Genomic DNA, 25,630 nt, shown 5'->3' with positions numbered 1-25,630 from the left:
ACTATGTTGGTAAAGTTTAGCACTATACAATGGCACAAACCTGGGATGGGTGCTCTAAGTAAGCAAATTATTATATTCCAAAAATTGGAATAATACCAAATAGGAAAGGCATCTATTTACATGCAGGTTTGTACAAAAAGTCACTTTGGAGCTAACAATAACACCAGGAGGCAGTGTTCACCTTGGTTTTATTCCTTGTACTGCTCATCCTGTTTCGCAGGAAGCTGAACGTACGGCTCACTTTGTTTTTCTCAGCTTCGGGTTTTGTGGGTGTCATGTATCTGTCCCATTCCTCCTCTTCAATCCTAAAGAAAGAGCATTGTAGTTAATAATCTGCGGGATAAAAAAGGTCACCAAGTAAACACATACACCATCACAATCAGACCACAGTTTTTAAAGACTTTAGAAGATTTTTAACTGGACATTCTTTCCTTTGACAATGACAGTTTGGACAATAGCAGACATTAGCAGATATTTTTAAACAATATTATTGATAGCGTTTCTTGAAAAAGATTTTCTGCAGAAAATGATTTCCCAAGAAAATCACTCTGGTAAGTAGAAGGCTGCTAAATTTGTGGGTATTTATGTGCAGCCATACTTCCACTCACTCAAACACAATTATGCCTCCTCAAATTTTTTGAAAAAAAAAAAAAAAACGTTTCTACGAAATCTATACAAATTCCATTGGACAGACCCCAATTCAACTGGCATAGATATCAGGAAATGGTCACCAGCACATATTATAAATGTCTTATGATGTCTCCTGGGCCAGTATTCTCCTAAACAAAAAATATATTCTATTTGCACTAGTTTTTTGGTACTAGAATGAAGCTACACACAGACAGTCCTAGCTCCAAGAAATCTATAGCATTCAGACAACTTTTCTGTGTACTGCCTTGTAGGCATTGGAGGATTTCCAACTCAGGCTACAGAACAGCAAAGGCTAGGTACACACGTGCAATGGTTCTTGTTCGATATTCGGCTCAGGGCTGACATCAGACAAGAATCTTGCGTGTGTACAGTGCTCGTCGTCCATCATCTGAATGACCATCCTGGCGGATCCACTGATGATGGATGGCGAACGATCATAATGGAAGAAAAGGGGAGGGAGAGCAGCGGGGTGCCGCTCCGTCGTTCTCCCCCTAACCTCTCCATACAGCAGAAGCGTGTTGTATATACAGCACTCATTCATGCATCGTGCAGTCATTTGTCGTTGGAAAGGATCTTTCGTGATCCTTTCCAAAGACAATAATTACACGTGTGTAATAGCCTACATGGACTGTTTTCCCAGCATAATTCATTCAAATGGGCCAGTTCACACTTTAAGACATTTTCTTAGTGAGCTGCAAAGAAAACACAGCCTATAGCGTTTGGACAGTGATACAGAGCCCAGGAATGTCTCCTGTTATTTATGTGCATTTTTAGTCGATAACAGGAATTTCTGATGCATTTTCTCCACAACATGGCTTGATTCAAAATACTTTTATAAATGTTTAAAGGTTCACACAAAAGCTGTATAGGCATTTATAAGCATATTATTATAATATCAATAAAGGGACTTAGCCCTAGGCACTTGCAGTAGCAAAATCAGTCACAGCAGCAGTGGAAGTGATTTACAAGTTCCAGCTCAGCTGTCTGTACTGAATATACAGTATAAAATACCACATACAGGGATGATATGTCACATCACTATTATATCCCATGTTTGACACCACAATAAACATCTGTATTGTTATCGTCCATGACTACAATTTCTGGAATTCCCAATATGTAAGAAATACCTTTGTATTTAAGTCATTTCTATTCATCAGTTATACAATGGAAAATACTAAGAAAGATTTGTGGTCAGGCTTACTTTTTTTTTTTTAAATATAAATAAAAACAAGAAGAAAAAAAAAACAGTGAAAAACATTTTATAACCGACCTAATATAAATGAAAAAAAAAAGAAAGAAGTGATGGACATTTTACAACTGATATACCATTTTATAACAGAATCCATAACAATCAGCCCTTAGCTACATACAGGTTAGGGCTGTTGATAGACAATGGATGTATATTGTGCTATATATAAAAGTCAATACTATTTCTGGTTTAGGTTCTACTATGTATAAGAGTTATCACTATTCCACATTTGGGGTAACATTGAAGTACAATACATCAGTTATATTAGATTCTATTAAAAAAAACAAAATCATTTTACAGTAAAATATGGGCGTATATTTTAAAGTCAAACAAAAACCTGTACTGAAAAATGTAAATTCTAATACCTCTCAGCTTGATAAGTTAACACAAAAATAATGTATAGGAGCAAAATTTTGGACAAAATATTTTTCTTGGACCAAAACTTATTACACAATGCACTATTAGAAATTTCGTCTTATCTCTAAATTAAGTAGCAGGACAGTCAATCAGATTACTATGTGACAATCAAAGTCAGAAGAACAATACTATGAATGCCAGGCATTTCCTAGCATTTCTGCATTACAGTGGAAACCATGGGCCTGATTAATAAAAGCTCTCCAAGGCTGGAGAAGATACACTTTCATCAGTGAAGCTGGGTAATCCAGCAAACCTGGAATGGATTTCTTGAAAGTCATTCGCTACCAAATGTTTTGAATCCTGGACTAGATCCATCCAAGGTTTCTTGGATCACCCAGCTTCACTGATGAAAGTGTATCCTCTCCAGCCTCAGGCCCCATGTGTCTACATGAAAAGATAGGACTTGTAGTCACAGGAACTAGGTAGTGAGCAATCATCTAACTTCAGTTTGTTACCAAGACACTAAAATACTTGATGATTACTTTAAAAATGGATAATTGTGGGTTTACTAGGCTTTAAAATGGACACAGCACCTGTAAAAGACAGGGAAGTACTTTAACCTCCCACTGCTTACAAAGCAGACTCTACTACTGGAAGCAGGATTAATTCTGTTAGAGTATTCAGTAGGAGTTATCTGCAGCAACCAATCAGATTCTACCAAGAACTAATAACCTGAAATCTAAATGTGTGCTGTGGTTGCGGGGTTCTGCACCTCATCACTGATCCACCCCACTGCCTCAGTGAACAAGGATGCATTTTTCACAAATAATGTCTTGCTGAAGAACACTTGTAACCATGTTCACACTGACACCAGAGGAGGTTTCAGAAGGGTGGCAATTAATATACCTAGCTGTATTTCCTGTAACCAAATATAGGTATTTGATGTGCTCTATTAGCAGGCAGAGTCATACAATATCTTTGCTTCTGGCTGCTCTCATATAAGCAACAGTATCTGTAATTAGTGAGAAGAGGTGAGAATGACACATAGTCTTTTGATACACCTTATATATTGATGACTTATAGGGAAATAAAATTTGAAAAATCAGCAAAAACAATGGGTAACAAATCAGACAAAACATGCCGACTACAGAAAAGTCCTTGGCCCCTTATTAGGAGTAGCAGGTTATTTTAGGGCTTTATGTTAGAGAAAAGTCACCAAGGTGTCTTTTTGATCTAGAGATTGTATCAGGATAATATGATTAGGTAAAAAAAAAAAAAACAGTGCCAAATTCAAGGCTCTTCTCTCCAAACAAGCATAACAGGAAAGAAAACAAGGAAAAATTGGCTTATGATGGAAAAGCTTTTATTTAGAAAGATAGAGATCGCTGCTGCTGCTATGGAACCGATACTGTTTGCCAGCCATGAGGATTCTCTGGATTTTTAGTTTGAATCAATGACCTGGAACAAGCATGCATACCAACCAGTGGTCTTTATCAGTCAGAGGTCCTAATACTGCCCTGGAGATAGTTACATAAGTGCCTAGGCATTTAGTCACATGACCTTTCTGAGACTGGCACAACACAGGTCAATTTTCCTATTCAATGGAGCAGTACAATCAAACATTCCACAGAATCGAGCATAAATCACTTCTGAATATATAAATGAAATCAACGAGGAGTGAATCATATCAAACATTGGAAGAAGAAATTAGGCCATTTCCTACAATTGTATCTGACACACATCTCCTAAAAGTATCTGAAAAATCTGACAGATTCAGACTCCTCAATCAAATTTTGCATCATGTGTCCGTATATACTTAACTTTATTTTTCGGAGAACAATTTCATTAAATTATAACAAACAACAGATTACATAATATCAATGCTAAACATATATTTATTATTTACAGGTGGTGATCAAATAATTTTTGAACAGTTGAAATTCATATCAAACAATAGGATTGAATTAAAAACTGATCAAACTAAAGTTGATATGTGGCTTATTCCCATCTCCCGAAATCACATGACCACTTAGTAAGACAACTGGTCACATGGGTTTTCCAAAGTTGCCTTTCCTATGAGCCTTGGCAGTTTTTTTATCACTTTTATTTTCAAGAACAGGCATTGTTTACTTTCATAATGTTTTCACACAATATATATATATATAGCAGCAATATTCCAATACCTTTTTTCTCTTGAGTGTTCAGGAAGGCTGTATGCACGTTCTAGTAAGACAAGAGGAAGATTTGTTAGATTTCACAGTTGAAAATATTTGCAGAAATAAAAACTCCACCACCACAAGCCCTCATTACACCTTAAGATCAGGCCAAAATGGATCAAATAAAAGGTTAGTATAGTTAGTGTCAAAACAATCAAAACAAAAAGTAGTCACGTAAAAGAACCCTAAAAGTTTAGTGTTAATCATTGTCTTGTATATGAAAAGTAATTTGTTACTATAGGCAATAGGAAATGTTACCTAGAAGAACATTCCTAAGCATTAGATCTTTGTCGGTTACCTATCCAGGGATTCCTGGCTGCAGCCTCATTTAGAAAAACTATGGACACTTCACAAACCACGTTAGAAATAAATGGACATCCTATGACAAGGTATAAATGTAAAACCTCTGGCTTTCACCATGTTATAATAAAGCCACAATGACATTGCTCCGGTACAATGTTCCTACTGAGCTTTATTTCAAGTGGGAAATCGCTGCACTGGGTTTGGCTTTGTACCAGGCAGATATTGTTTTAGCTTTACATAAACTTGCTCCACTTCGCTCTGCCAAGCGGCACAGAGTGTTTTCCCACTGTAAATAAAATAAGTAATAGTTATATGTTCTCTTTGTTCAAATACTGGTTATGTCATCATTTCCCCCCACACCTGAAGGATGCTTTCCTGGTTATGTGTACAGTGGAAAACACTTCCAATAAATGGCAGAAGCAACGTCTCTGAGTTGCCAATAGCAACAGAAAGGTCTTCTTGCATTTCACACTTTTGCTCTAGAGAATGGAGGTAGGACAATTAAATAATGGGGGTACATAACTAGATCTCCGAGAGAAAAAAAAAAAAAAAAGGATTCAGGATTTTCTGCATTATTAAAAGCTGACTTGATGTGTCATACGATAAGCGACCTAATAGACTGTATCTCTATTCTATATATATTAATTTTAATTTTGTATTATTTTTATTTATTAATATTCTCACATATACATATTACACCCATCAAAAAGCAACTCACACTGCACCCGTGTGTTCTCCACATGTGCCTGGAGAAAACGTATACAAACACAGGGAGAATATGCAGAATCCTTGTAATAGTGTACTGGTGAGGATTTGAATCTAAGACACCAATGCTGCAGAGGTAAGCATGCAGGCCACTGAACTATCCATGCTGCCTCAGGGCATACATGATCCATGGTGCCTCCTTGCATAGTTCCCATCTTTCCTCATCTCACAGATTGGCCTGTGGGGTAACAGTTCTGATGGTGGACAGGCAGGAATCCATCAACCATAACATGATTTTAGGAATGCACTGTTTAATAGTGAAATTGCATCAATTGTCCCAATGTAAAAAAAAAAGGACACCTTCCAACCCATATTATATTCCATACATAATTTTACTGTAGATACCAACATTTATTGGAATGTTGTACAAACTCCTTACTTTGTAGCCACTACCCTCCAGTACAGCAACCACAGGCCAGAGGGGGAAAGGCTTGACCTACACATGAGATAAATCAAAGAGCCTGTGTGCTGACAGAGTTTGGGATCTTTAAGGCTTTGCAATGGTATTAATGAAAGGACATGAGATATCAGACAAGATTCTGGTACATCGCTCGTTGTCCGTCCTGGCGGATCCAGGGATGACGAACGATCGTAATAAAAATGAATGGGAGAGAGCGCAGCCGGGTGCTTCTCCGTCATTCTCCTCCCTCCCCTCTCCATAGAGCAAAACGTGCATCGTTCAGTCTTTTGTCACTGTAAAGGATCATGAAAAATCCTTTCCAACGACAATTACTGTACATGCATACACACCGTAACACAGATACTGGAAGGAACCAAAATTAGGCCTACACAATGAAAATATAAATACCAAGATGTCATTTCTCCTTCTTCTTACTCAACTTCTTCCCCTGCGATACGTCATGCCCACTGTCCTTATAATTATTCTGCAAATTGGTTGGCATCATGAGTAAATGAGAATCCAGTACCTAAAATGTTCCTGCTACACAAGCACAATTTATTTTGTTGTAATAAATAACATTTTAAGTGCTTGTTATTGGTTGACAGTAACTGACTCCTGATAATCTAAAACCAATCATAAGATCTTGGTGACATTGCAAGAAATAAATGAAGATCAGGAGCAGTGAGTGAAATCCAGGGGACAGGTACTGGCCAAGATGTACGTGGCGAGCCCAGTGTTTATCATCAAGAAGAAAAGATTAACATGAAATGTGAGAGGAGCACGGTGAGCTGCATTATTGTTTAATCCTCAGCAGAAGCTTCTATTTACATTCATGCATTATACTCACTGGAATGCCAAAGAACAAAGTAGGGAGTTAAAAGGGTTCTGTAACCAAGAGAATACAGGCTTCTTAGAATAAGGTGACTATTGGACTAATTTGTGTATCTGTAGGTTAATGTCACCAACAGATAAATTAAATTTGTTTACTGATGGAATATTTCTCCATATGAAAAGTTTTTTTCCTGTACTGTACACACAAAGGTCCAATCAGGTGCCATGTACTAATACTAATAATATGTTTAACTAGACATGTCATCACTTTTGTCAGAAACAATGGAAAATAACACACTTACATGAACATCTACAATATTACCCTCCTGCATTACTGTGAAAAAAATCCCAGTTAATATCTTCTACTGATTTTTGTGGAACACATTAAGACACATAAAAACTAATAAAATTTCTGATAAAAAAAATTGGGTTTCGGTAAAGAACAGTGTAGTGAATCAAATAGAAAACTAGCACCTTACATTTACAGTATACCCCTGTCCAGTAAAAGTCTATCAGAAACTGGGCCCACCACCTGTTTGAGCAAAAAAGACTAATGGAAGGAATTAGAACCATGTAATGTGTACCACATAACAAAAAATAAAAAGTGCACAATAAAGGAAAGCTGCACTGATAGAAACATATTGGCTACCATTGGTGATCTTCACGTTAGGGAAATGCTAGTCTTCTGGCTGTTTTGTCAATTATTTTTAAATCCTGACCCCATACAAGTATGTGTTTCATGCCGAGTCAGAATACCAGTATATTTGTTCCAGGTTATCTATCTAGAAACAAGACCATGCCAAGACAGGGGAGGAAAACTAGGCCAAGGTAGGTGGAACTGCAGATATAGTGGAAGCCTCTCCTGCCTGTATCTGGATTGCAGAAGATGAAAAACACAACACAGTGGACAAGCAGTCAAAGAGACATTAGACCACTGATAACCCCAGGACTACCATTTTCCTTGTAAGATGCAGGTTTGGGCTGTCAGAGTAAAGATTCAGCACTGAATTAGTTTATAAATCAGTTGTTTGATTCATGTTTAAACTAGTGTGGCATGAACATTTGAAGATATCTTTGCATTAGGTGAAAAAGTATCAGCACAGGCAGCCAGCATGGAAAGTATGTTATACTTTGTTTGGGTGAGTTTTTTCCAAAAATAGCCATAGTACAAAACGGTAAAACAAAAATATACGGTCAGGCTTCCCCATAACGGTCTTATATTTCTTCATGAACATATGACACGTTATAGGTTAATGAGATGTGACTATGTTATGAACATTGGATTGTTAGCACCTCTGAGGGGCAGTTAGTGACATGACTATGGATTCTGTAAAGCGCTGAGTATTACATCAGAACTATACAAATGCATGATAAAAATAATAATTATCAACAGCCAGGTAATTAGCTTCAGCAGCAAGACAGCGGACAACAGCAGCCATATATGCCTCTTAGCACAGGTATCCAGTAAAACACTCCATTTAAGGGAAATGAAATAGGAGATGTAGAACAAACTGCAGTCACTGACAGCAACAAATTCAGGACTTATTATGATCATCAAATGAGTTAAAAACAGTTGCTGAGTCTTACTGCAGTTTGCATGCTTTTCTCTGTTTTGTAACGCCTTAAGCTCTGTACACATGTCAGGTGATTCTCATGCAATAATCGCCTCAGGGCTGATATCTGACGAGAATCTTGCATGTGTATAGCGCTCGTCCGACGACATTCATGGATCAGAATGAAAGTGATGGGTAGAGAGAGCCGCGCGTTGCTGCCCCATCGCTCTCCCCCCTCCCCTCTATATGGAGCAGAATAGTGCTGTACGTACAGCGCTCTTTAATGCATCTTTCAGTCCTTTGCCTTTGGAAACGATTGTGAAAGATCCTTTCCACGACAATTATTGAATGTGTGTACACACCCTTAGTTCATTGTAAAACTACAAAATCTATGGAACTTTATGCTTTATTGAACACTTTCTACTTTGTAATAAAACCTATCCCTCAATCTATATGTATTACAGGGACTTTGTGATGCAAACCCAGCAGCATGTAGAGAAGGAACAATGTAGTACACTATAAATGGTAATTATAAATTCCTTCCAGTGTCTATAGAGAAGGCACAAGCAACCTGTGGCCTCGCAATCTGTGAGGAACTGCTAGCTATTAGAACATACTGAAACTTATGGATCCTCAGCAGATGACCAGTCACAGGTTGTCTTATCAGACTCATGCAGCACACTCCTGTCTAGAATCCCATGGCACCACTGCAGTACTTACTACCAACGTGAAGAAGAGATACTGATTTAGACAACGAAAGTGTCTGAAGTAGTGACCGACCGCTGACGTTGACGCTGAATACACAATCTACAAGCAGGAATAAAACCTTAACGAAGATATTTTGGAAGCCTTGCATCTAACCGTCCAGGCAATAAAGCTTTCACCAAGACCACAATTTATGAACGTCCATTATCATTACAATAAATGCTATCATTTCATTTAATATGTTTAGCTTCATTTACAGTAAATAATATATTCAATGTTTGTAAAATATTTTTTTATGGGTTAGCCATATTAGCTTGTTGCATATGGTGCCTCTGAATACAGTGGTTGTGAAAAGCACAATATAAGCCTTTTAGTAGATCAAACATTGAAAAACTGATATCTCATTCTAACAGCGTAAAGCTGCGTACACACCTGCAATTTTTCTCGTTGGAAAGGATCTTTCACGATCCTTTCCAACGAGAAAAGACTGCACGATGCATGAACGATGCTGTACATACAGCACCGTTCATGCTCTATGGAGAGGGGAGGGGGAGAGCGACGGAGCGGCACCCTGCTGCGCGCTCTCCCCTTCCCTTTCATTAGGATCGGTCGTCGTCCATCGTCCATGGATCCGCCAGGACGGTCGTCGGACGATGGACGACGACCGACTGTACACACGGCAGATTTTCGCCCGATAATTGGCCGATACCGATTATCGGGCGAGAAAAATTTGCCGTGTGTACGCAGCTTAAATGTAATAGTTAATCTACTGTGCCTCCAGTCTAATCTTCAAATCTCTACATTTGATATAACAAAAATATGAAAAAACAGGCATTTCAAATGTAACATTTGCAACACAACTTACTTAACCCTGTGTTTTACCCATCTGAAGGCATTAGAACTAAACATCCCTAAGGATATGACTAGACACAATTTATTCTCACTGGATATTGAAGACAGCATATACTTTTGATAGCATATACTGAAAAATGCAAAGTTAAAGCTATCCAAAACCCAAAAACTGACTTCACTGATTTGAAGCCATTTGTTGTGTTAAATATACCAGTGAAAGCATTTTGTTATATCTGTTTTATAAGTGAAAAATATATTTGCTAGTCTTTAAAAAAAAAGCCTGAAAAAGAAGACTAGATCATATACTACAACTATTGGTAAACTAAAATATTACACTTTTGGTTTTGGATTTAGATATGTGTTAACATCAAAACAAGTGCAAACAATTCATGTTTCTGTAATAAATACTCACCATCCCCGGGATCACCAATGGAAAGGTCACGGGTTAAGCGAGGCTTTCCAAGGAAATTTTTTGGGGAGGAATAGGAGTAAGAGCGGAATCTGGGGCCAGAGTTTAAAGGATCCTGAAAAATATAGATTTGTGTTTTTTGTGTGTTAAAAAATATACAGGAAGAAAAAATTATACCACTCACACTTTCTATCTGACTTTAGCAGCAGTCTAAAATGTATCTATAAAGTATGCATTGTTTGAAGGCTGAGAAGGAAATGTCTTACTCATTGGTATATGAAAGGAGGCATTTCTAACTTACGATTGGATCTCTACAAGCATGATAGCATAAAGTGGTGCCAGAGATGTCTTTTTTATGTAATACATAAGTAGAGAGTTCTGTGTTTGCAGACAGCTATCACAAACTAAAATTTAATATACAGTAGCAAGGCCCTAAAAAACAGTAAGGGTCTAAAAATACTGAAAGGGAAAAGATGAAAAGTTTTATTTCCAAATTTGTTTGATTTGCCTGGATACATTGGAAAACTTAAAGTACTTAAAATGCATTTATCCTGTAACATTGCACATTTGTTTTTGCTGCTAATGTGGCATAAAATGTTTTCACTTCTTGGTTAAAAACTCACAAAAGCAAAGCATGTGATGTGAATGACAATACCTTGCTCTGTGCGAAGGGTAGAGTTCCGGCTTGTCTGATTTGGAAATCAGGATTAGTCTCAGGGGAGTCCAGTTCATCTCCACTGTTCCCAAGAAGGCCAGAAGAGTCCTCTTTAGCAGAACAGCCAGAATTATCATACCTGCTATACGTTCCCTCTCCTTCACTGTCTGCATCAAGACCATCTAAACTGGAACTACAAACAAGAGATTCTTAGTGTCACAATGTAAACAGGTAACCATAAAAAGACATGTCAAGCAGGTCATATACAGGTCAATTATGTGGTTTGATTAAGCTATTCATTAGCTTGTTTCAATTAAATTAGCATAAACTGATTCTGAATTTGATCGACCAAAGGTAATCAATGCTGGGAGCAGGACTAAAAAGATGTCAGAAAATGTTCTATTAAAATCCCCCCAATGTTTTTTTTCAGCTAGGTAGGTTTTTTCATACTGGGTTTAGCCTAGTTTACACTAATACTTTTTTCAACCAGTAGTGCTGTGGTTAACCATTATAAACTATTTATCTACTGCCCCAAAACTCAAAAAACTTTGGGTTGTTTTTTCTTAGTTTCTTAGTCTCTGTAGTTGCATTGTTGTTGCAGTGTAGTTTTTCAGATTTTATGTCAGAAAGTTTATGTCATTACCACCTACAACCGCATATGGGTGCTAGGCAATTGACAAATGGAACCCAGGATCAGTAAATGGCACTGTTATCAATTCATTCATCTAAGCAGAATTGTTCCCAGTCAGTGAGGTATTGCTCTGCAGTCAGTCCAGTATTATTAAGAGACCTTTGACCAGTAAACTGCACAGCTAACACAAAGTAAAGTCATCAATGTAACTGAACAAGAACAGAGTAAATCTACAATGGTAAAAAAAACAGATAGAGACCTAGAACTAGCACCCCCTTGCTGGAAGGTTTAGGGTGCATGCTCTCATGTATAGTCACCTACCTGTATGCCCATGTGCTGAAGTTTTTTCTATAAAGTTCACTGACAAACATTTATGAACAAGTACAAGGGTAGGCAAAAAGTAATCAGCTCATTTATTATTATTATACAGTATTTATATATCACCAACTTGTTACACAGCTCTGTATGCTAAATAGGGGTAGCAAATGACAGACAGATACACACAATGACACAGGAGGAGGAGAGAACCCTGCCCAAAAGAGGACAGCTGGACCAGAAAACCACACAAACAAGGAAGGTATTGCCCGTAACAATTACATTATTTATTTAAATAAAATAAGTAATCTGCTTTATTGTTCTGTATTACTAATCTGAGAGGGAAATAAACCAGCAGACACAATACAAGAAAGCTTTAAAGTGTTGTATTATGTGCTGGCAAAATAAACACCAACTGACGTGCCGTGAAACTAGTACAGCTGAAAAACCTTTTAGGAGAAGCTGACAGGGTAAGTTGTAAAAGCTGTTTACACTAGTATAGAAGCAATTTTCTTCTAATTACTTGTCTCTGGTGTCACTTCTGTCACCATGGAGGTAAATCCCTAGGATATTTGTGTCAAAGTAATGAGTGAAGTTCAGTCACGGAACAAAGTGCTGCAGGTAACCGTGACTAATAATCCGCACCCTGCAAATGCCTTTTTAAGGGTTTTACATCCAAAGCAAATGCTTAAGAGTAGCCATATCCAGCTTCAATAATGGTAACTGCAAGATTATTTTGAAGCATATGCAAATACTCTCATCTTGCGTACACACATTACGATGTGGTTACAGGATTCCCCCATCTGATTTAATATTCTGTTCATTTAATATAATTATTACAGTGTGTTATGTGCTCAGGTTAGATCTGAAATTTTTATTTATTTGTTTTATTTAGTTTGAATGATGTGTTGGGTGATGATATGATTGTGCTCTGTTTTTATTTATAGATTTTCAGTAAAGTATTTATTCACCTGATTTTATTGATTAAAGATAATTAAATACTTTAAAAGGAAGGTTCATATTGCAGCATCATATTCCATAGTGAATAGCAAAGGACTGCCGGTAAGAAAAACAAAAAGATAGGAATCTCTCCAACAGGGGCAGAAACAGCCCAAAAAAATTGCAGAACTTCTAACATTTCCCCAGTCTGTCCAAAATTTAATAAAGAAAATATGGCTGGAGTTCTGTGGATGGTGTGGTCAGATGCACTGCTATGTGCCTATAAAGATGAGAAGTTATAAAGATTCAGTCTCCAAACACCTGCACTTCATCAAAGGCAATGCTCCAGCACTTCCATGATGTGACTAGGCTCCCCTCCACTCCTGTATTTGTACATACCTCTTTTCTAACTTTCAGTTTCCTATCCAGTCACATAATTTTTTAAACCCACTGGCGGTGGGTGATTCTTAAATGCTACAGAAAGCAATGCCATATAATTATTTTGTACTACTCTTTGTAGCATTTTTCTTCAGATACAGTCCAGTCTGATGATGATCCTTGATAATATAGGCTCAATAGATACTTATTGAATAAAAACATTTTCATTCAACCCAGAAGCATAAAGGGTTGAGAATACAGGGGACGGTGCCTGAGAGAAGGTGAGTACTGCAGCAACTTTTTTTATCTGAAACAATGTTTGTCCAAAAAAAAAATGGGAATTGAACTTGGGCATTACACAAAGACTTACTATTCTCCAATATTGACAAAGAATGTAACCAATACAGCATCAATGTAGATAAAGCATGTTAAGGGTTTTCATCTAAAAAGGTGCAAAGAGCCTCCAGTGCTTCCAACAGTGAATAGGAAATGCTCTTCATTTTTGATAATATAGGGAGAACAGAATAGCAGAGTATTCATATAAAGAACCCCCATCCAATCATGCAAAGTCAAATAATAATTTGTCTTGAAAGAACATTAACCAAATGGCTGCTACTATATTGTTTTGGGCAAATTAAGGCTTTCATAATTGTTGTCATTGAAGTGTATCCCCCAGCTTGTCTCACAATGCAATACTAGTAGTGAGCCACATTTTGCATAGTTAGATGTGGCAGATCATCAGTCCTTCAAGCTAATTTTTTCAAAAGTCAAAAAATGAAGTGTACATCCCCCAGGATACAGAATCTCAAAGAGCACACACACCAGCATTATAACCTGGTTCTGCCAATTTTGAAATGCAAAAGTTAGATATCATTTAGGTTAGCCAAGAATGACAAGTGTCAATGAGGCTGCAGATACCAGAATGCCAGCAGCAAACACACCTACAGCTTTGCTACATTAGCTAAGTAAGTCTATATTCCTTATTTTCAGCTTTTTTATTGTAAGCGGACTGTGCAAGAGATAAACAGCCACTATTTAAACTTTGAAAAATTATATTTATAGCAGTCCTGTTTTGGAATTTTTTTACATACTGCTTCAACATCTGTTTGCACAAAATAGAAAAATGCAACCATTCTGGAATAATGATTAAATGTATATTATTGACTCACCATGTTTGCTACTTTCCAGTTTTGCATCAACTTCTTTTATGAAGATGTTGCCTAACATTGTTAAAGAGTTGCTTTTTTACCAACCTTTCCCTCACTGTACCTGTTCAAGTGTATGTTTAGTGGTGCAGAAGTGTAGAAATGATATGATAAGATATGCAGCAATATATTTTATAAACATTTTTCTTACCTTCTTTTCTTGTATGCAACATAAGCTGCATTTCTCTCGGTGCTGTATCCCAGAGTTCTGCACTGTCGGTTACTGCCTGCAGGTGTGGAAAGCCTTGAAGGTGAGATGTAGGCGGGAGAGTCTACACCATCTGCATTGTTTACCCCAGCTAGGGAATTCTCAGGGGAAGCACAGGTGGAGGAACTGGTATCTCTTACAGAGCTCTCAGATGTCGGGGTGGAGTCAGATTGGTCTGTATAGGGAACTTCACAGCCAGCATTGTTCAAATGAATAAAGTTAATCTCTGAATTATTCACCTAGAAGAATGAAAAACTTACATAAGTTAAAGAGCCAACATGTAACTTTCCCATCTTTAATATGAGGACAGCAATGAGAGAGCAATTTATATAAACCTAACAATGCAGTATTATGGGCAATGTATACTCAATGCCATATGAAAGTTTGTATCATAGGCTGTGCATGGTCACTACTATTGCACAGAATTAGAAATAAGTAACCCTGCTTTGGGTAAATTAAGTTTGCAGCAGATTTTGCCATCCTTTGTATTGCAATTCTTTTAGTGAACAGGGGAACAAACTTACAATTCTCCGATAGGATCCTACTACTATTTACAAGTAGAGATGAATATACATCATTATTGAGGACATGCTACACTTATTTATTAGATGGTACTCAGTAAAATAGGTGTTCAGGGTTGGGGAATGTCTAAGCAGTGCTCCTTCGAACAGCATTTATTTCAGTGACCCATGAGAATTAGTAGGCAGACAATGCACCCTTTTACTAGCATACTTTATGCTGAGCACTGTAATACATCCTGTTGTGCACTTCCCTAAACTGATGGCAGAATGAAATTGCCAAAATTCCCTAATTTTACCTAACTTTATACAGCCATCTCTCAAACAAGTGGACAACAAAATCACTTGGGCGTCAAGTTAAGGAGATCAGGTATTTTACATATTCTTCTGGCATTCTTCTATTCTCCTATACCAAAATGCAATGTTACATTGAAAGCCCAGAGCAAGGTTAAAGCCCATTCTAAAAGACACACAAGATGGAGAAGAAAATTTACAGCTCTAAGGTGTAATGTATTACAATGGACCTAACTTTACAGCTTAAGTTTGCAATAAAGATCGAGACTCAATGTCAAGAGTTCTCTGAGTATGAAAATATAAACCAATATATCCAAATCTTACTTCATCCACCACCATTGAGTTGGCATACACTTCATCATTGCCATTCAGCATGGCAGACAGTCTGGTTGCAGCAAGCATAGTGGGTGGGTATTTCAGCCTCTTCAGGACATCTACTGATGAATGTCTTTTTTCTGAAATTAGAAAGTAATTCTATCTTACTTGATGAAAAAAAAGAATACAATAAAAATACCTCAGAAAACAATGAATGGCAGAGTTTACAGTAGCACGTAGCTTATCGGGGTTAAAATACAGACACCTAAAATGTCATTAGGGTAAAGACAAAAGCTAGTCATACATAAACAGACTTTAGTTTAATCGACTTTAATGTCGACTTCTTTGATGTAAATGTTGACCATCAATTGAAAATCAGTAGATTGTACTACTACACACCACTACCACCACAATAGATATGCAATTGATTCCTTGTAACTCATCAAAATTATGACATACTACAGTGGTGGCTTGCTCACATGATCCATGTTTGGCATTTATAAATGTATAGTGAACCCATTTTTGGCAAGAGAAGTCTACCACCAAGAACCAAGAGAAAAAAGCAAGTTGGACAAACTGTATATAGTCCAAGTTGGTTCTAAATGGCACAAATTCTGGGTCACAGATCATGTCATAAGCCGAGTAAAAGAAGGGAAATTTTACAGTTGACACTTCTCATTAAAATTTAAAAGTAAAGGTCTGCAAACCCATAGTTAGGAAAGAATGTGTATTCTATTCTCCCACATAGCTCTTTAAACCTAATGATTGGGTGTACATCTAAAACAGGTGATCAAAAACAGGCTTTCATCTTCAACAACACAGGGATGCTTTCCAGCTAGGTTCACTAACATCTGGAGCTCCAGTATAATTAATATTCCTTTTGGCAGAACAATTCAGGCTCCGAATGATCAAATTTACACAATGGGCCTATGTCATAAGTGAGGTTTAACTGATAACCAATAAAATGTGTAACCAGAGGAGAACCCATTGCCAGGGTTTAGAGTTCTGGCTTAGGTTTGGGATGGCAACATATGACTACCTAGATATTTTTTAGTTAGGAACAAGATACAACAAGTAGTGCATTTTTAGGAAGATTACAGCATTTCTCTGCTGACAAGAGGCAGAGGTCCAAACCACAATTCATCTACAGCATTCATTAATCCTGTACATGTACGGACATACTCTGTATGTCATATTTGGGGTATTAGATTTGCTTTGCAAACAAAAGCACACACAAAAGAATAGTAAACACTGAAATATGATAAATGTTGCAAATAAAAAAGAGTATTTTAACCCTTAAGTTTTTAACAGAAGCAAAATTCAAAAGTCCACAATTATGCACTGCCATGCTAAAACCACAGCTTTTTCATACATTGATAAAATTGCAAAGGTTTTTCATCTAAAACCTGAATGCCAGTGTTGTCTAACACTTTCACCAGTGAAGCTGGGTGATCCAGCAAACCTGGAAAGGATCAGGTCCGGATTTCAAAGAATTTGCTAGCAAGTAACAATTTACTTTGCAGAAAACCATTCCAGGGTTGCTGGATCACCCAGCTTCACTTAGGAAACTGTATCCTCTCAAGCCTTGGAGAGCTTTAATAAATCAGGCCCATTATGTTGCTGGCCCAGAACAAGTATGCGGACCACGAAGGTCAGAAAAAGTCAAGAGACCTTACCTGTATAGTTCCACATCAGTGATTTGACGCACATTAATGTTAATTAACATAATAAAGAGACAGTTTAAATTGCACCTAAAGATAAATATTTTAAGGATATATAATATTTAAAGATAAAATGGGGAAGGGTCAAAATTTGATTATTCTATTGTTCTAAGACTGAATTTAAGAGAAAACCAAAAAAATACTGCTGTCACTGGAGCAGGAATAAAGAATTTGCCAATGGGGACACCTGTACCAGTGACAATTGTCTAAAACACGGTTCCTCCAGAGGTTGTTAGGGGTTCCTTAAGCAATGAGCAATTTGTGTCTCCCAGCTCATTTTAATTACACCAATGATCTTTTTGGCTGTAAGGGTGGATGTAAGGGTGACATTCTTCCCATTAGCCAGCAATGTAAGAGATATTCTTCCTATTGACCATCACATTAATATAATGCACATTGTGGATATAGTAACAATACCAGGGGCTCCATGAACAGTTTATTCTATCCTAAACGGGGGAAATAAAAGAAGAGTATGATATATATGAGAATATGAGCAAAAAGTGAGAACAGAAAAACTTTATTACAATCTCCATGTTTCTGTTTTTAAGGTCTGGAGATTGTTTAGCAAAGAACCCAAACAATCATACCAAATATAAGCATTCCTCTTGTTGTAACAGGGAAACATGTACACCAATGCCAAGAAGACTTTTACCTAACAGAACAGGAGACACAGCATTATAAGCAGTGTTTTTATTTATAAGCAGTTGTTTTCTTTGTGTAATGAATGATGCCAAAAAAATTCAATTTTTTGCAGGTTAAAATACTAATCTGACTGGTGACGATGGATGACAGCTTGTTTGAACCTTTGGTCTGTTTCTATGTGTACAGAACACCTGCACAACAACTAAACCCTTGGAAACTAGATTCCACTATTCCCTCATGCACGAAAAAAAAATGTGTACTCACACAACCTAGTGACATATTTATTAAATTCACCACATCTTTTCGTAGAAAACCAAAAGGATTTCTACTTAGATTTGCAAAAAAAAAATGTGGAAGTAACATACATACTGGTATTTCTGCATAAATATTACATGGAGTCCTTCAGGTTTGATAAATAGAATTCTGCATGAAAGAGTTACCAGGAGACAAGATGGTGAGCTATCTCATGGACTAGAAATAGAAGCTCTGAAGGGATTAGCTGTTTGATTAAGGTGTTGTTCATTCCCTTGTAACACAGATGCCACAAGAGATGAAGGGCCACAAATACATGATATGTAAAAGATGACTTATTCATATTGCTTTACACACAAGTGAGTTTCCAGGACATGTTTGTGTAACTGGTCATCCTTTATTCCGACATACATGAATACAGTTGGACCTAATATTAAATACTTCCATTCATCTCTTCACTTGGTAAAAGTTCTAAAATAAATATTTATATATATATATATATATATATATATATATATATATATATATATATATATATATATATCTTTCTTTTGTTCTACTTTTAGCACAAGCCTAAAGCCGCGTACACACGTGCAATTCTTGTCGTTGGAAAGGATCTTTCACGATCCTTTCCAATGATAAGAACCGCACGATGCATGAACGAGTGCTGTAGATACAGCACCGTTCTATACTCTATGGAGAGGGAAGGGGGAAAGCGACGGAGCGGCACCCTGCTGCGCCCTCTCCCCCTTCATTAGCATTAGCATCGCTCGTCGTTCATCGTTCGTGGATCTGCCAGGACGCATCCACGGACGATGAACGACGCAGGCTGTACACAAGCCAGATTCTCGCCCAATATCCGGCCAAAGCCGATTATCAGGCGAGAAAATTTTGACGTGTGTACGTAGCTTAACAAACATGGGGTACTTCCAGTTTAAGACAGGCATGTGACAGTGCTGGGTCACACTCATCAACTCAGCCCTGTGTAAGCTACAACTCCACTTACGCTTATATAAGCCATTCTTTAGTTTCTTGCAGCTAAACAGAATGGCAGGGAGCAAAAGCAAGATAAGTATTATGCACTCTCCTGTAAGCTCTTCGCGGCAGGGTCCTCTCCCCCCTGTGTCACTGTATCTGTCTGTCATTTGCAACCCCTATTTAATGTACAGTGCTGAGTAATATATTGGCGCTATATAAACACTGTTTAATAATAATAAATGATAATAAAAATGAAAGCAAACATGTTGCTTTTTCATGTATGGGCCAATAAAGCTTTAACTAGGATTTATTTCTAAGTATTGTATAGATAGACATTTGTGGCATGTACATTTGTTTACATTTGTTTATTGTTTAAAGTAAAAATAATGCTGTGTGGCCAGTTAAAACTTAGCCATGTTCTTCCTCACTTCCATAGGACAGCCATAGCTGGCATTACATATTTCTGTTGTGCAGATGAAAGGAAGAGGGAAATCTGGAATCACTGACTCTGCTCTGTGTATTTACTAGTTAGGAAGTAAATGTTAAGTCTGTCACAGGAACTGCAATCAGATGAATGACGCAGACTAATAAAACGACCGAAACCCTCAAAACATCTGGCAGAGTTTTACCAACTTGGTGTAGCTGTGAATCGCCTCCCCCATCTTACCTCCCAGCCTCCTCCGCTTGTTGGCTGAAGCACAAACACTACCAGACACAAAGAGGATTATAAAAAATAAAGGCTAGCTCTGACTCCATTGCATTACTCACAATTAAACTAGGTTTCACATGTAAAACAATAATGAAGATTGAGTATACAATGGCTAGAGAGATTTCCTGAGCACAGCTCCACTTTACATAATTATATCTCTGCAGGAGCAAGCCTCTAATTAACTCTTCAGCATGCAGCTGCCGCAGGGCTCCACTAAGAACTGTAATAACCGAGATCTATCATCTGACATATATCTGAAATATTGGATGCAATATACCACACACATTTAGATAAAGATAAAAAAAACAAATGAATAACAACCAAAGTGGAACTTAACAGGGGACTTCTAAGGAATATGGATATCAACCAATTTTCCTGGGACTCTTCCTGTAGTAAGACTGAGGAGTCCTCAACTCTTCAAACTACAAACAAAACCCATATACATTGGGGTCTGCAGTGCTTTGGGGACTAAAGTCAAATTATAGACTTGTTGGCTTTACACTGGTCACAATACAATACCAAGTTTTTCCAGTGGGTGGCATCTACAAGAAACCCCAGAGCACACCTTGCACCCCACAAGAAACCCTGGAACACTTCCGAAACCTACAAAAGTTGCAGCAGATAAATTAGTTTAAAAAATATCAACACACAATTCCTAATTTAACTTTACTAGTCTGAATAAATGGCAATGAACACGAGCCCTTGCAAACTTGCTGTCAAAAAACATGTGGTTAGCCACATCCCAGTGTCCCACACTACTCTGTGGTTTTTAGTGGCATTGCTTTGTCATGCAGCTGAGTGAGGCTCTTTCTTCAGAGGAGGAAAAGCAGCTGCAAAAACTTTTTATTTCCACACTGCGATCCACCGCAAACTCAACAGCAGCCACAAACACAAAATAGTTCCAATCTGTTCCCATTCAGTTGAATGAGGGCACAGTTATTAGATGCTGAGATGTTGAGTCCAAGCAGAAGGATAGTGTTAACAAATAATTAGTACATACTGCCTAGAGTGTGACAAGCCATAGACAGTATAATAAGGTCAAATAACAACTAAAACAAGACCAGAAATAAAATCAGACAATATCAAAATAATTCTAATAAGATAAATACTCGAAATCATATACAAAGCAGAGGCTACATAAGATTTTATTTGTCCAAAACATTTACTAAAGTGTGGACTTTCTCAAAAGTGAAAATTTAGTAACAGGTAGAATCAGGGAGTCTGAGTTAGCCACTTGTTTCTCAGATCTCTTGTCTATCCGGGTGGTACGGTGGCTCAGTGGTTAGCACTCTGGCCTTTGCAGTGCTGGGTCCCAGGTTCGAATCTCAGCCAGGGCACTATCTGCATGGAGTTTGCAGGTTTTCTCTGTGTTTGCGTGAGTTTCCTCCTACATTCCAAAATCATGGAGTTAGGTTAGATGGCTCCCCCCAAAAATTGACCTTAGACTGTGGTAATGATATATGACTATGGTAGGGACATTAGATTGTGAGCTCCTGTGAGGGACAGCTAGTGACATGACTATGGACTATGTACAGCGCTGCATAATATGTTGGCGCTATATAAATACTGTGTAATAATAATAATGTCTATGGATGCTTCCGACTCCTCCCATCTGACAAACCCATTATGGTGGCCATTGAGGATATTCATGCTTGGGGTATCTTATTAGTGCTCCAAGAAAACTGATCCCCCAACCCCTGAAAAGAAAACACTCGTTGCAAAGATCTACTCCAGAAAATGCAATATGTCTATCTCTCAGGCACTAAACACTTTTGATCTTTGACACAGAAGCATATAAGGTTTCCTAATTTGATCCAAATAATTTTTCTAGCCAATAAGTGCAAAGCCACAGGAAGTCACCAAAACAGATAACGTATTTTCAGAAGATCAGCAATGGCAGCTCACATATTTCTTATGACAGGTTTACTTTAAAGGTTAGTAAAGAAAGCAAAGGTAGAACTATTGGACATATTAGAATGTTCTAAAAATGTATATTTTTTTCTTTTTAGTGCTTTTGGCAGATGGGTCATGCAATATCAATCCTTTTAAAAGATTTTATAACAAAAACAGGAAAAATGGACATCACAGTATGTCAACACACTACATACAAAGGTGTGAATGAAACCTTAAGCAGCTATAAAATTATGCAAATATGGGTCATTAGATCACTGAAAATGCTGATAGAAATGACCATTGATGGAGTCACAGAGAACACAACCATAACTGTTTGCTGCTTTAGAGAAAGCTCAAAAATCAATATATAAAAATCAACATAACACAAAACTATACCAGAGACTATACCAGCAGATAACACTAAAAATCTGATCCATGGAACACATAATACTGCTAAAATACACATGAACAGATTGTAGTCACTAAATAGGAAACTTTTTCACCAAGAGAAATAACACAGCTTTGTAAATCCAGATGCCAACACAAAACCCTTGAACTAGCAACAGTTAAGGTTTGATAATACACATTCAGGTTTAGGTCCAAGATGTGGTTACTGTGTACGGTTGGGGTATCTACAGTCAAAAAACTAGCGCCAACCTCAGAATTTTAGAACTTGGAAAAAGGGCCCCCAGATGCATGGATGACATGCTCTGCCCCATGGCACGGCTACAAAGCGTAATTGACATGGCTGGAGGAATAGTTCAAAGTGCAGTGCTATCATTGGGAGTAAAAAGTGCCCCAGCCTTAGTGGGAAGAAATAAAAATCCTTGGCAGTGGAGATCATTGAAAGGAAACTTGGAAGAACCCTCAGTGAAATTGGGTAGGCAGCCACCCACTGACCACTACTGTGGAATGATTGGCCTGGAGGCTTCCCATACTCTATTGTGGCAGGACTTGTCCTGGACTTACTGGAATGTGGAAATCTATTTTAACACCAGGACAGCCTAGTGGGAACCTGGACAGTTAAAAAGCATGCAGGCTGAACAGAACAGCAAATCCTTTGGCAGGTGAATTCAGTTGTATGAATGTGTTTCAACTCTGTTGTACTGTGTGTCCACAGCCAACATTAAAAAGCTGACCAAGGTCCTAGAATACCAAACTTAGAAAAAGGCATGTTTACTTCTGTCTGTGTTGCTGTTGGCGAGTTTACTTCCTGTCTGCTACAAAGGCCGCCAGTAAGTGAGGTAAATATTTCCAATGGAGCCACAGTAGCGGTAAGACCTAGCAGGGGTTCTAGGAGTCCATAGTATTTTAAAAATAAATCTATCTATCCTCTGTTAGGTAACTTCTTGGGAGTGTTTATATAAGCAACCTTTGATATACCTTTTTTTAATGCATGCCCTTCCATGTAGTGCCCCTCCATATATCATAAAAGTGCACAGATGTACCTCAGTTTTTATGATTTCTTAAAAATAATCAGCAATGTACACACATCACACCTGTTAAAAAAAAGATAAAATAGCCTGAACTAAAACTAATGGAGCAAGAGCAAGGACCAATAAACTGCAATATATTACATTTTTATTCTTCGACTCAGGTGACTTCCTAATCAATACACAATAACCCATGTAATACACACAATTAGTAGTACATTTCAAGAAATAGGAGAAGGTGATCCTCGTATGACATAATCATATCAATGTGAATGTATTTCATGCAGTCATTTCACACAATTAGTTGCGTTATTAGATATTTTGGGGATATAAACAATTGCTACAAGATTAATGAAAAGGTTGACAAATGGTTGCGAAAACTAAATAGTTCCATCTGAAGTTTTCCTTTATGTAAATTCATAAATGTACATAAACTAAATACCATCCAAATGCAAGACATACACTATTAGATGTATACTTGATCGACAAATGAGAAGAGATTGGGGAACCACTTGGTATCAAACAGATTTCAGCAGAAAACTGATGGCAACACTGCCGGGTTCCTATGTTTTGATCACTCACTGATCCAGTTAGTGAACCAATATTCAACCAATATTTAGATCCTGATTAATCCAGAAGGGCCCCCATTGTTATGCCAAGCATAAATCTGACACACCTAGCAATTTGCTTGTATTACTAATACTAGCTACAACTTTCCTCACTTGTGTTTCTCACAATCATTCCTCACCTCTTTCCAAAATCAAGATCATAACATACTACAATTGGTTAGGATAAAGCTGACATTTCAGGAATTATCAGATTAATGAACTATGAGCTGCGAAACACCTGTCAGTGTCCCTATATGACAACTAAAATATCTTGCAAACCTTGTAGCCAAATTTCTACCTCGATACATTGCTGGAAAACAACAAATCTAACTCTGCCAGTAAAAATAACTCAAGCTGGGAGTTTTGAGTCCGATCCTACTCCCTACTAAAAACAGTAACGAAAGACCTGAAGAAACAGAAGTTGCTGATTTTTTTCTACCTTGTGTAGTTGGTCTTCTGTGGATCCTCATTTTGGGAAAAGCAGGCCAGGAATAATTAAACGGTGAATCTGAATCCGAATCCATTATTTGTGAAGAAGGACGCAGCTTTTACTACGAAGGAGCCTGAAGCTCTTCCACAGAAGATGTGTAAAATAGAGGAATGAGGAGAGCTGGATCAAATTGCCCTGTCTGCCCAGGGGAGGGAGAGGCTGTAAACGTTTGCTCTCTTCAGGAGTTCAGGCATGTAGACAGATCAGGCTGTAAATATTAAATCAGATGAGGGAATGTAGGGGAAAACATGTACCAAACCTGGAGCTGCATCATGGTCCACAACTATTTCAGAGGTCACTGGGTGCCAATGAATCATTAACTTACCATTTCATTTCCATGCTAATGGAAAGTGCCTAAACTAAAGCCAAAGTTTGTGAAGTACACTTGTAAGTAAACAGAGAGAAGTGAATGTGTACAAAGAGACAAGAGTGCAGTCATCCCGCACTGCAACTGTATTGTTACAAATCTCACAATCAGCTGCTTGTATTGATTTATGTGTTGTATAAATTTCTCATACACTAAAAGATGTAAGTAATATTTAGTTGTTAAGTTACGCATCCTAAAACCACTTCATGAAATATAAGTCAAAGTACACAATGTAAAATCTGCTCGGCCTGGTTTTGTCATCCAGCTGATACAGTCAGATCATGAATATCTCTGTTAAACAATGCGGCCTAACTGGGATTTACCAAATCAAGAAACACAATTATATTGATAAGATTGTGTATTTTCTCTCCTGCTCTGTAACTTTAAGTGCAATGCAATTTCCACTAAAGTAATTTTTACTATGCCAAAAGTATTTGTATAAATGTGGACTTTGCATTAACAAAAAAAATTATCCTTGTCCAATTAAAGCGGAAGTAAAGTTCCACTTGGAAGATTTCCAAGTTCTGGCAGGTTGTTATTGCAGAAACAGACAGGTGATGTCCCTTCTGCTATAATCTCTCCTACCTGCCTAATCGATCCTGGTATCCGTCAAAAAGCTGAGCACAGCGTCAGCTTTGGTTGCCAGTATACACGGCAACCCAGGTTTGCCCTGCGTGTGACAGGACGGTGCAAGGGAGTGACACAATCTTGGAATGGCAATCAAGATGGCAGTGGATCGTCTACAGGAAATGAGGAAAGAAGGAGATGGCGAGGGAATGGGGAAA

At 37.7% G+C, this 25,630-nt stretch overlaps 1 protein-coding gene across 4 annotated transcripts in view; it reads right to left on the bottom strand.

The window, feature by feature from the left end:
- ARHGEF28 (Rho guanine nucleotide exchange factor 28) overlaps positions 1 to 25,630 on the bottom strand; it is a 135,552-nt gene that overhangs the window by 38,321 nt on the left and 71,601 nt on the right. For 2 of the 4 annotated variants that reach the window (XM_072416259.1, XM_072416262.1), the window contains 7 exons: positions 15,762 to 15,892; positions 14,569 to 14,864; positions 10,950 to 11,142; positions 10,298 to 10,409; positions 4,444 to 4,483; positions 3,239 to 3,272; positions 182 to 307 (listed from right to left, as the gene is read on the bottom strand). In XM_072416259.1, coding sequence (XP_072272360.1) covers positions 182 to 307; positions 3,239 to 3,272; positions 4,444 to 4,483; positions 10,298 to 10,409; positions 10,950 to 11,142; positions 14,569 to 14,864; positions 15,762 to 15,892 — 932 coding nt within the window. Of the gene's footprint in view, positions 1 to 181; positions 308 to 3,238; positions 3,273 to 4,443; positions 4,484 to 10,297; positions 10,410 to 10,949; positions 11,143 to 14,568; positions 14,865 to 15,761; positions 15,893 to 24,427; positions 24,950 to 25,630 lie in introns of those variants that run through there. The other 2 variants (XM_072416261.1, XM_072416260.1) reach the window with 2 other exon arrangements.

The sequence above is a fragment of the Pyxicephalus adspersus genome, chromosome 6 (genome assembly GCF_032062135.1).
Source record: "Pyxicephalus adspersus chromosome 6, UCB_Pads_2.0, whole genome shotgun sequence".
In the NCBI taxonomy this organism is placed as follows: domain Eukaryota; kingdom Metazoa; phylum Chordata; class Amphibia; order Anura; family Pyxicephalidae; genus Pyxicephalus; species Pyxicephalus adspersus.
Note: the sequence above shows the minus strand (reverse complement) of the source record. Positions and strands in the feature narration are given on the sequence as shown.